Source organism: Panicum virgatum, chromosome 2N (assembly GCF_016808335.1).
Source record: "Panicum virgatum strain AP13 chromosome 2N, P.virgatum_v5, whole genome shotgun sequence".
Lineage (NCBI taxonomy): Eukaryota > Viridiplantae > Streptophyta > Magnoliopsida > Poales > Poaceae > Panicum > Panicum virgatum.
The window spans coordinates 35,346,601-35,358,612 of NC_053146.1; the positions used below are offsets into that span (position 1 = coordinate 35,346,601).

Genomic DNA, 12,012 nt, shown 5'->3' on the forward strand with positions numbered 1-12,012 from the left:
AGGTGTCTGTCCTTCGTGCTTTGTTCATCCATGTCCTATCCATCTCTGAAAAGCAACAAATAATTTAAATGGATTAAAACAATCTCTTTAATAATTTGGTAAATAAATGCATGTGTGTAAACATAGAAAAAAAACTATCATGCATGTGTATAAACATCGAAAAATTAAATCAAATCTTTTTCTCTCCCCATGAATCTAGAAAATTGTTTACTTGAAAATGAGGCTAAAACATAGATTGGGCTCAAATGATTACATAATCTTCTTCTACTACTACAATAACATAACTTCATCCAAAAGTTTGAGGTAAATGGAGCTCCAAAATAATATATGCACTGATATTGGAAAAAGTCAATTTAACATATACTAAATAAAAAAATCAAGACCAAGACTATTATTGTACCACTAAATCTTGGGAAAAAAACTAGCATGCATTTGAGTAAATATAGAAAAAATAATTTCTTTATCTCTATCCTCCGTGGATCTAGAAAAACTATTTACTTGTGAGTGAGGCTATAACTTATTGGTTGAGCCCATATAATATTATAAGCTTGTTCTCCTACTAAAATATCACAACTTCATCCAAAAAATTGATGCAAATGGAGCCCCAAATGACAAATCCACTCCATGGAGATCTAGATCTAGCCAGAGGCAAATAGAGCTCCATTTGAGCTGTAAATTATCAAAACAACATAGAAAAGGCATGGGATTAGCATCTACTTATCTTTTAGAGCCCCCAACTTCAAGGAAATCATATTTAAAACCTTCCCACCCTCTTACTTTTTTATTTATTATTTTTGGGCAGCACCTCCCCGAGGAAGCAATGGGTTGTTAGGAGGAGGAAGAAGGTGATATGCTATTTTATCGGTTTCAAGGGTGGGTGACGGGTGACTCGCCCCTAAAAAGCCAGGGGTGGATCAAATACTATAGTAACCTTACTTCTTTTGTAGAAACGTGTTACATTGACCCACCAATGAAAAAAATGTGGCGTTGCTACAGATCATTTTTGGAGTAGTGCCAGAATTTTGGTTCTAGTATTGACCAACTCTTGGGTCCAGCATTGACACTTGAAGAGAGAAGACAGAGGTGGTACACGCCTGTTGTATAGCCGTATAGGGTAGCACAAATGTAAGAGAATACAGCTACTAATCAGCCAATGAAACTGCTAACTACCACAAATCTTTTGTCTACGACCGAGTACCCAGAAATAGCAACGGGCGCTATAAAACGCCGGTCACGCCCAGGAGCATAACCAGGCACCCCCGCAATCACAGCCCGAAGTCCGGCACCCACCAAGAATGGCACGCCTCGCCGCCGTGGCCGTGGCCCTCGCAGCCACCGCCGCGGTGGCTGGAGCCGCCGAGACCTACTACGCGTCCGTGGAGAACCACCTCCCGGCGCAGGGCATGAAGCTCGTGTGCCAGGCGATCGGCGGCATGTTCCTGACGGCGCTCAGCGTGGTGCCCCGCGGCCGCGTGCCCCACGGCCAGGCCGGGCGGCGCATTGCCGAGCTGATGGTGGAGGACGGCCGGAACGGGTGGGTGCGCTGTAACTGGGCGTACGCCGGCAACTACGTCGCCGGCCTCACCCTGCTGGACTCGCGGTGGCCGGACGCCAAGAAGTGCCAGGACCCCGCCGGCCAAGGCCTGTGCCGCGTCGTGTTCGAGCACGACGCCATGATCCTCAGGACGCCCGACGGCGGGGAGCGCGTGATCGGCGACCTGCCGGTGAAGCGGTGCCGCCGGCACTGGCTGCTGTTCAGCACTGAGTGCTCGTACCCGGACCACCCTCATCCCTACGTCGGCCGCCGCCTCGGCAACGCCTTCCAATACTTCGCCATCTGATTGCCGGCCTGTCCTCTCGGTGTCGGTTGTAATTGGGCCAGAGGGGTGCCAACCAATTTGGGAGTCCAATTTTGTAAACTTTTACAAGGCCTTCCAATACAATACAATACAAATTACAAAGACATGCGCCCACGGCAAAAAGGGCGACGTGGCCCAATGAGATTATCAAACGCGCAAGGTAACCCAAGTGCACGAAACCGAGTTAAACTTTGAACTCAACACACCAACAGCTTTCAAATTGAATCTTCAACTCAGAAATTCCCGGTTGCAGCATGAACTAGAGATCTTTTTCCTTGATATCTGATCGAAAACCATGAGCTTGGGATCCAGATTGAGCACGAAATTAAACTCGTTACACTAACAGAGGTAAACAAAAAGGGTAAAAGAAAAGCAGGTAGCAGATCGGCCAGGGCGCCATGGGCCCATGGCAGAAGATACCTGCTGTCCATGGCCGCAGTAGCAGCGACGAGCCGACGACCAAGTTAGCAGAGGCCAGAGGCACGGCTCGTCGGTGATGGACTTGGATCGTCGGCTTTCATTGCTATCAAAGGACGCTATTTCTCTGCTTAAGCATGACAATGGCATGCTTGCAGGACTAGCGTCGTTCAGAACTTTATGAATTCCAAAGCACCGTAAGTTTACTCTCATGAAAGTTTTTGCAAAAAAATGCTTATGTGTGATAGATCTGGAGCAAAATTGTGTAAACAGGAAGCCATTAAATTAGAGCTTAGGCTTGGTATAAAAAGCTTTGAGTGCTTCATACGAACAGCATCAACATCCAATCGGTTTAATATGAAACATTTGAGGACACGGAGCAGAATTGAGTGTCAAATTTGTGCCGTTGCAGTTCTTTCTTCTGTAACTGGATGGGGAGTCGCTATTTCATGACGTCCTGTATTCAATTAGCGATGGTTTCATGAAACCGGCATTAGCTAGGTTTAGGTTCTGCCATCCAGCTCTTAGAAATCCCATCAGAACCAAGGTTTCTACACATTACACGTGTTTAAATTATAGGGTTTGTATGTGGCTTCATTTGTCATTTTTCATGTCATGTTGCAACGCCCTCACCTGCACTCAGAGACAGAAGAAGGCATGCACGTCAAACATTATAATTTGCTACTCCAGTATCATCGAAGATATGAAAACAAATACCTGATTGAATTTCTGTTGGAACAGGATCTGGACTTCTCTCCGCAGGATTTCAACTTCCAGAGCATACTCTCTGCGTTCCTCATGAGATGTCAACTCATCCAATTGCACCCTCAATGCATACAGGGAATCATCCAAGCCTGAAAACTTCTGCAGATCTACTGCATCATCTGAAGTAAGCTGCAGCAGACTTTTAGCAGCTAACAAAGCCTGCATAATGATCAGTAAAAAGTGCGATCAGGAAGATTAACATCCCGTGCTCCATGCCAAAGATAAGGAAGTATTCACATAGAAGCCATTTTAAAGGGTACCTTCTCCTGAAGGTCAATGTCAGGCGCTGATATCATATCAACTACAGATTTTATGAATAGGTGGTTGCTTAATAATGATGCCTGTGACTTTCCTGTACTTAGCTGAAAGTCGGCTACATATGCCAGTAATGACACAACCTTTTTCTGAAGCCGAACATTGTTGCCATCAGTTGACAATATGTGCTGCAAACAAACAACGCATTGGTATACTTCAAACCTTGCGTTTGTCTAGATATTCAATGTTTGATTTCCTTTTTGTACCTGCAACATTGCATACCCGTTTTCTGAAAGGAAGAGCTCCTGGCCATGTTCATTGTCCCTAATCAAGGAGGATATAGCATACAAGGCTTTTGCAGCTTCTGCTGCAGAACTGGAATAACCCATGTTCACTAATCTTTTCAAAGCTCCATAACCAAGGATCTAGCCAAGTATAAAATGAGTTGTGTAAATAGTGATAACCAGTACAATGATGCATTGAGAAAACATAAGATAGTTTCTTGAGTAAGGATAGGACTAAAAGCAAGAGAGAAATCATCAAGGAAAATAGTTGGAGACCTGTTAGGTTGATACTTGATAGTACCTGGTTTTGGACAAGAACATTATTCTGACTGGCTTTACCCAGGACCCATGCTGATGTAGTCCTTATTCCTTCATCTGCATTGTTAAGTTCCTGAATCAATGGAATAAGGCCTCCAAGTTTTTCAAGGTCTGAAAATAGGTGTGAGAAAATCATGTGGCCATGAGAGAAGCATAAAAGATATAACTCCTTGTTTGCATAAATTGACAACAAACACAGAAATAAGCCACCAATTTTATCTAAGGGCCTAACAGGAAATGGAAACTTCAAAGCACAGTTCTAATTTTCAGAACAAATATGTACCATTCAGTAGGTACATGGACCATCTTTGCATGCATCAAATTCAGGTAAATAACTGCTGTGTCTGTAATCTGAACTGCAAATATTCTTTCTGGGTGGAAAGGAGGACTCTGGTTACGAGCATAAGTTTATATCAACAAACGTAAACATGATTTACATTACCATTAGCATTGTCGATGGGCTCAACTAGAACTAAAAGCTCTTGCAGTGCACGTTGGCGCTCCTCGAGCGAAACAGAGGAATTATTTAAGTCAGCAATGGCAGTCTTCATGAACTCAGCATCTGATGGCATCTTTAACTTCTCCATGAGCTCCTGCAGGGAAGTTGTTTGAATGAAGGTAAGGCAATCAATAGTAATTTGTATTTTGCAAGTTCCAACCACCTCTTGGGCATGGGCCAGGATTAGGTTGGTTTCTCGGCCGGGAGAAGCTGGGTTGCTTCCTCTTAATAAAAAATGGTGGGGTCTGTTCACCACCCGGTCGAGTTTTTTTTTTCATTTTCCAACCATTAGTTTGAACTCTGAAGATCAACTTTTATGACCAATACAAATAGGCTAGTTTTTATTCGGGAAATTCCTTTATTAATTGAAACTAAACTTAAAGAGAAGCAAAGAACTCTAAGGTCAAATTAAGAACTTTCCATCATTTCTTCAGAAATCTGCTTATTTAGTCACCTTAATCTCCATTTGCCGCTTGAGTAACTCATCCGCTGATAGGGTCTCCAATTCTGCAGCTTTTTCCCTCAACTTATCCGGATCAGAGTTCCCTGCATCAGGAATTCTGGAGTCAAATTCCCATATCATTCAATGAGAATGCAAACGGGTTGGATAAACATCAACAGGAAATTTCACCCAAATTGCAAATATTTCAGGTTCAAATTGGCGAAATCACTCAGCATGCTGAAGTCCAAGGCTGTACCAATCGCCCACTGCAGCATGCTGTCTAGGGATTCGAACTCGCCGCCTTGTTCCCCAGCCGCCGAGTCCCCTCCTACTCTGCCTCTGCCGCGGGCTTCCGCCTCGGCGAGTATCTCCGCCTCGTCCGTCCCCGTGCTCCACTGCCTCGGCTGCCCGAGCAGCGACGATCTGTTCGTTCCTTTCTCCAGCGCCACCACTGCCTGCGAGAACAGGAGCAGAGCGGCAGCCACAGCCGCGGCGAGGATCGCTGGGAGGCGGTAGCGCCGAGGCTGCTTCGCCCCCGCCATGGCCGCGAGGGAGGATCGGAATGAAGTGGGGTCGACGCCACGCAGACGCAATGCGGGTGATGGGAGGGAGAGGGAGGGATCGGGTTCGAACCGCCTAGAGTTTCAGGGTGGGATTTGCATTTTTATATAAATTTTGGTTGTCATTCACGGAATCACATTAAAATCTACTGCTGCCAACGCCGTCGGACAACCATGATTATTTGTTATTTGAATCATCCTGCTTCCGTCCGCCCCCCCCCCCTCCTCGGACGCACTATTGCTTGTACAGTTGCCCGCACGAACTCAAGTCACGGTCGATCCAAACCCACACGCCCCCCCTTCAATTAACAGAAACAACCTACACGACACCACAGGCCACGGGTTCTATTTCCCTTTTCTCGGTACCCACGCTGCTGCACATCTAATAGCTTCCATGCTTTCTGGCCCTAAACCCCAAACTTCGCGCCTCGGATTTTTTTTGCTCAGCTCACAAAAAATTTACCTAGTTATCCCACATCCAAAAAAACATATTTTCTATAAAGTTTGTTTGCTATAAATTTTTGCCATCAATTTTTCCACTAGACAAATTTATTTTATGTGGCAATTTTCCTATGTACAAAATTTTCAAAAAGCAAAAAAAAATCTATAAAGTTTGTTAGGTATAAATTTTTTAGTAAAAACTTTTTTACTTTAGATATTTTTTGGCATTCTCAGATATTTTGAAACTTATTTTTATTTCACTCCCCCACCCAAATTTTTACACGCACTTTTTCCCGTCACGAAAAAACAAATTTTCTGTAAAGTTTGTTAGCTATAAGTTTTTTACCTCAATTTTTCCGCTAAACAATTTTTTATTCACCAAAATTTTATTTATATACAAAACTGTGCAAAAGCCTAGAACAAATCTTTAAACTTTGTTAGCTATAAATTTTTTAGCAAAAAAACTTTATTCTACATTTTTACACGCTCTCAGATAGTTTGAAACAAAATTTTATTTTCACTCCCCTGTCCAAATTTTACAACCACTTTTTCCACATCCCCAAAAAGAACGGATGACTCTTGAAAGACAAGTAATTATTGGCTGGCGGCAGGGACATGGGTAATTTCTGCGCCTTTCGGATTCTTTTCTCTCAGGCCTTCTTCAGTGGTTGCAGCTAGTAAGGACGACATTGCTGGGCGGGACAACAGCAGCAGCGCCTAGGGGCGCATGCGTGTGAGGAGGGCAGCATTCTCGCTAGCGAGAACTACAGCGCTAGCAGTAGGTTTTTTTTACACTATTCACTGATTAAAAGATTAGTTCAGCTGGCGATGTCGTCGGCCTTTGGAGGAGGCCTCATGCAGATTTGCTGGCGCGCGGAAACCGAAAAGAGAATGGGGAGCAGCATCTTTTGTACGCACGCAGCCGATAATCACGGAAGCCGATACCGCTGTCGGAAAATCGACCGCTAGAATCTACTGCTACGGGCGACCGCAAATTAGCAGGGATCCTCCCGGCTCTTTTTTTTTTCCAAAACGTTACCCGACACACGGCCAACCATTCGCGCCGAGGCAAGCCCCTTCGCGGCCGCCGCTCTCCTGGTAGTTGAGCAAAGGAGTGAAAAAAATGGTAATCTACAAGACCGTTTTGTCCCTCAACCGCCAAAAATACAGTAAAGCTATATGCCCCATAGGAGTAAGGTGAAAGGTAAGAACAAGGCAAACTTATTCAAAATCATGCTAAGAGCATTTGGTTGCGCCTTGAGTATAGGTTAGGAATGCAATATTGTAGCAACTCCTGAACAACAATCTAAGTTCAAAACTTTGCTAGGGACGAGCAAGGGCTTGCTTGGGGGAGTTGTTGATGGTCCTTAAGCTCAAAATATAACCATCAACTATACTCATTAATAAAATGAAAGTGATTGGATCGTGCTTTAGTCTAAGAGGGGGAGGGGGTGAATTAGCCAAGTTAAAACCTTAACCTATGGCTCCAACTAAATTGTACAATGTTAAACTAAAACATACTATCTATGTGTACAACTACGGTTCTACTAGTGTGAAACTCCTATCCCAAAAGAGTTTAGCAACCTATAGCCTTTCCTATCAAGAATCTACTCTACGAAAGTAAAGGCATACAAGAATTGCTAGTATGAAATGCGGAAACGTAAAGAGCTGGATAGGAGGAAGCAAACTCTCGACGCGGGTGTTTATCTCGTGGTTCGGTTAGCCACAAAGGCACAACTGCATCCACGTTGTTAAAGCACTCACTAAGAGTATTACTTCTCGGTAATCAAGTCTCTTCCGCGGACTCAACCACGGTCACCATGATCCCGATTTCCACTAAGGAGCTTCTCCACAAAAGATGGGGGTCTCCACGTCCCCGGCACAAGATCGTCCACGCCGCTCCACACCAAGTCAGAGGGTTGTTGACGTTGCCGGCGAGCCTCAAAGCTTCAAGGGGCCGGCGCATCAAGATATCTTGTTGGTTCTACAAAGAACCATAGCACAAGGGCACAAAGCCTTGCTCTCTCACTCTCTAAAGAGCTAACCTAGCACTAACACTCTCAAATATGTGCTAAGGACTAAAGATATGATCACAAAGCTCTTGGATGGCTTGGAGATGTTTTTGGGTGTGGGTGTGATGTTCCTGAACTCCAGCAACCTTGAAATGCCCGGAGGATGGTATATATATAGCCCACCAAGTCCATAGTGCCGTTTGTAGCAGTTGGACCTTTTCTGCGCAGGGCACCGGTTAGACCGGTGGTAGGGCACCGGTGTATCCAGTCACTCACAACTTTGCACTATCCGTTGGCCTTCTGACAGCAGACGTGGCTGTCACCGGTTAGACCGGTCCATTGCACCGGTGGTCACCGGTTCAACCGGTCCTGAAGGAATCTCCAGCTTCTTATGTGGAATTACACCGGTGCCTTGCACTGGTGCACCACCGGTTCATCCGGTGCTGAAGAAACTTCTTGTCGGCTCCTTGACATGCTCTCTGAAGGATAGCAGGGTCCTTGCACCCTCAATTTTGACATCACCGGTGCATCCGGTGACACTTGCTTCTCTCCATGTGGCCTTGGCATTGTATGGTCCATTGCACCGGTCATAGCGCACCGGTGTATCCGGAGCCTACCGGTTAGACCGGTGCTCGGTCACCGGTGTATCCGGTGCCACTGTTTCTGCAGAACTCGTCCAATTCGGCGTTTCTTTGAGTTCTTTATTTGTGTTTTGCTTTGCTTGGCCTTTTTGCTTCATCTCTAGGATCTATAATTGTTTACTTGACAAACTCATTAGTCCCATTGATTACGTTGTTACTCAATCACCAAAATCACAAACAATGGCCTAATGGGGCCATTTTCCTTACAATCTCCCTCTTTTTGGTGATTGATGACAACACAATCAAAGCAAGCATAAATTTTGCAAAAATTGAAAAATTGAACCACTTACACTTGCTTGGATGCTTACCATCATCCAATGTTGGCTTGGCCTCCCCCTAATTTCATCATCCCCTTTGTTTCTCCCCATGTTTGCTAATTTCCCTATTATCAAAGCCGCTTGCAGACTTCTCCCCCTTTGATAACCTTGTTTTGATCCAAACTTCTCCCCCTTTGGAATCGAATCACCAAAAAAAGCCTTGCAAACACAATATAGCTTAAAGTGAAAAGTTAGTAGCCTAGGGAGTTAGTTCTATGAATCATGATCCAATTGTATGATATCAATGAAGATACCAATTGAGCAATTACTAAGGTGGATCACAAAATCACAAAAACTTATCATGACATGAGCTAAGTTTTCCACAAAGTATGTGCACAAAATGATAATGTGAAATTCATATGCACAACTAGACATTTGAATGAGAAAGATTAGATAATATCATGCACGGAGGTAGCTCTATAAAGACAAAGAATTGACAAAGATACCAATTGAATGAGTTTTAGAACCTTGCATACCTCCGAGGGTAATAGTTATCTTGCATGTACCAAATTGAAAGTCTTGAAGAGAAGAACACTTGGTACATCAAGGTGAGCAAATGTAAGAGCACCTAGCCTATGAACTTAGATTTTAAGTTCAATAGACATGGCTCAATATGCATGAACGCACACTACTTTATCTAATCACTCTTATAGAGTTGTTAATTCACATGGAGAGTGAACAACATTCTCTTAGAGTGTTATCTCCGGAAAGAGGCTACAAAAAATAAACTTGTAAACATGTTAGTCTTAAAATCACAAACCATAGGATGAGCTCCCCCCTAAATGTGTGCATTTAGTGTTTAAATTACTAATCAAATATATGCACATTGTTTTTGACAACAATGGGGAGTTTACCCTATAGCTTGTGCTCATGGTACACAAATAAAATACATACCTCATGAGGTCCATGTACCATGAATGGGAACCTTGTGTAGCTTTCTACACACTTATCAAACCATGTAGGTTGCTCATGAGTTAGATCATGACACAAGCAACCCACCATATATAGCACTAGACGATACAATGCAAATAATCTAGTAAGGGCAATGGAGCTACTTGATGATTTGAATTGAAATCTAGCTACCATTACCTTATGTGGGACTTGGGCAACAAATGTCTAAGATGTGAGCTTGGCTTCTTTAGCTTGAATCCTTCATCTTCTAATTAGCCAAGCCTCCAAATGCCCCGAAGCCATTCTTGAGCTACAAGTCTCCTTTGGAACCCACACCATTTGAGACCCCTTCATATTGGTGATGACATCCTTGGACACCCAAATGGAGTGATTCCAACTCCTTTCTTACTTTCCAACTTTGTGAGCAACCACCTTGCCATTTGTCTTCTTTTTGATCACATAGGAGGTGCTATGGCTCTTGTTCCTCCGGTTGGGCTTGGTGTAGATGAGAGAACTCTTGATTGTAAGCTTCTTCTTGTTCTTCTTATCCAAAAGCTTCTTCTTTGGTTGAGAACACTTGTTGGACTTGTGCCTTTTTTGATGGCACTTTGAGCAAGTCACGGTGGACCCCTTCTCAAGCTTCTTCACCATGTCTTCACGGTTATCTTGAGAAGGTTGGACATTGCTCTCTATGCTCTTGCCCTTCAATCTAGTCAAGTCCTTCATGAGCCTTTCTACTTCTCGCTTGAGCTCATCATTTTTCTTGGCAATGAGGTCATCACATGATTCTACAAAAACATCCTCATGGCATTTCTCATTGCAAGAGTTAGAGGTTTCCAAAGAGTCATTAATTTTTGTAATGCTTTCAATTTTTAGTTTGAGCTCTTCATGCTCCTTGCCAAGCAATTGGAATTTGCACGACAAATCATCATAATTTACGGCAAGAGTAGCATTAAGATCATTGAGTGCACTACAGTTTTGAGATTGTTTTTTAATTACTCTTTGGTGCTCATGTACTAGGTCAAGAAGCTCATCATATGAAGGAGAGTTGGAGTCATCATCACTTACATCGCTTTCCATACCTTGGGCCATAAAGCAAGTGTTTGATGATGATCCCATGTTGGTGCAGGTGGTGGATTTCTTGTTAGATTCATCACTTGAGCTTGTGCTTGATTCTTCACCACCACTAACCCATTCACCAAAAATGGCAAATGATTCATGTTTGGGCTTCTTCTCCTTCTTTTGTTTCTTCTTCTTGAACTTTTTCTCAACCTTCATGAGTTGATGGTGATGCTCATCCTTGAGAAAGACCATATACCCCATTGAGTTGATTTCCTTCAAGCACTTGTTCATCTTTTTGACTTGCTTGTAGAGATTGGGGGTTCATTGGCACTTTTTCATCATTTGAGGATCTTTGGCATGCCTCCTCTTCTTCCTCTTCACTTGAGCTACCTTTAATGGCCATCTTCTTCAACTTTTTGACTTGCTTGTATGCAAGTTTGCTATGTGTTGGTGAAGAAGGTGGCGCTCTTGGCTTGATGTCATGCCGTAGCTCGTGGGTGATCACCTTGTTGAGGACTTGATTTGGTGTCAATGTGTCGATTTTCTTCTCATAAAGAATTGTGATCACCAAATCGTAGTCCAGTCTTCGTAGAGAGTAAAGGATCTTGCGAATGAGCTCCATATCATCCATTTTCTTCACACATAAAGAATTGATCTCATTCACAAGAATATTTAACCGTAAGTACATAGAATCGGCATTCTCATCATCAAGTTGCTCGAAGCTATTAAGTTTATCTATGAGAACATGGTATTTTTCATTTGCAACATCTTTTGTGCCCCCCATGATTCTCACAAATAATTTTCCATAAATCTTTAGCATTTTCACAAGCAAACACACGGTTAAATACGGTGTCACCAAGAGAACTCAAAATAACATATTTTGCAATAGCATCATATTGCATCTCTTGTTGCCTATTACTCTTCACTCCCTCACTCGTTACTCTCCAAACATTTAGACCCTTTGCTTGGAGATGTGATTGCATTAAAATCTTCCATCGTTGGAAGCCCGTGCCATCAAAACGTGGAGGAGGTCCTAATGAATCCATCCCTTCCCCAAAGAGCTAACTCACTAGGCGGTGAAGCCTAACCGATCAAGTGAGCCGGTAAACACAAATTGCCAATGGAATTTGCTTTCTTTGTGAGAGAAGTGAGTCCCGGCTCTGATTCTAATTGAAAGTGATCGGATTGTGTTCTAGCCTAAGAGGGGGATGGGGTGAATTAGGCAAGTTAAAACCTTAACCTATGGCTC

The 12,012-nt window shown here is 43.4% G+C and overlaps 2 protein-coding genes across 2 annotated transcripts; one reads left to right on the forward strand and one right to left on the reverse strand.

Moving 5' to 3' along the window:
* The first annotated feature begins 1,276 nt into the window (after positions 1–1,276).
* Positions 1,277–1,955, forward strand: LOC120660276. The gene has a single exon (XM_039938707.1). The coding sequence runs from the start codon at positions 1,296–1,298 to the stop codon at positions 1,839–1,841; it is 546 nt and encodes a 181-aa protein (XP_039794641.1). The 5' UTR covers positions 1,277–1,295; the 3' UTR covers positions 1,842–1,955.
* A 601-nt stretch (positions 1,956–2,556) lies between these two features.
* On the reverse strand, positions 2,557–5,445 carry LOC120660275 (hsp70 nucleotide exchange factor FES1-like). The gene is made up of 8 exons (XM_039938706.1): positions 5,096–5,445; positions 4,852–4,943; positions 4,341–4,491; positions 3,882–4,009; positions 3,563–3,721; positions 3,302–3,484; positions 2,994–3,200; positions 2,557–2,909 (listed from the first exon to the last, which is right to left on the reverse strand). The coding sequence occupies exons 1-8, from the start codon at positions 5,379–5,381 to the stop codon at positions 2,871–2,873; spliced, it is 1,245 nt and encodes a 414-aa protein (XP_039794640.1). The 5' UTR covers positions 5,382–5,445; the 3' UTR covers positions 2,557–2,870.
* Between the last annotated feature and the right edge of the window lie 6,567 nt (positions 5,446–12,012).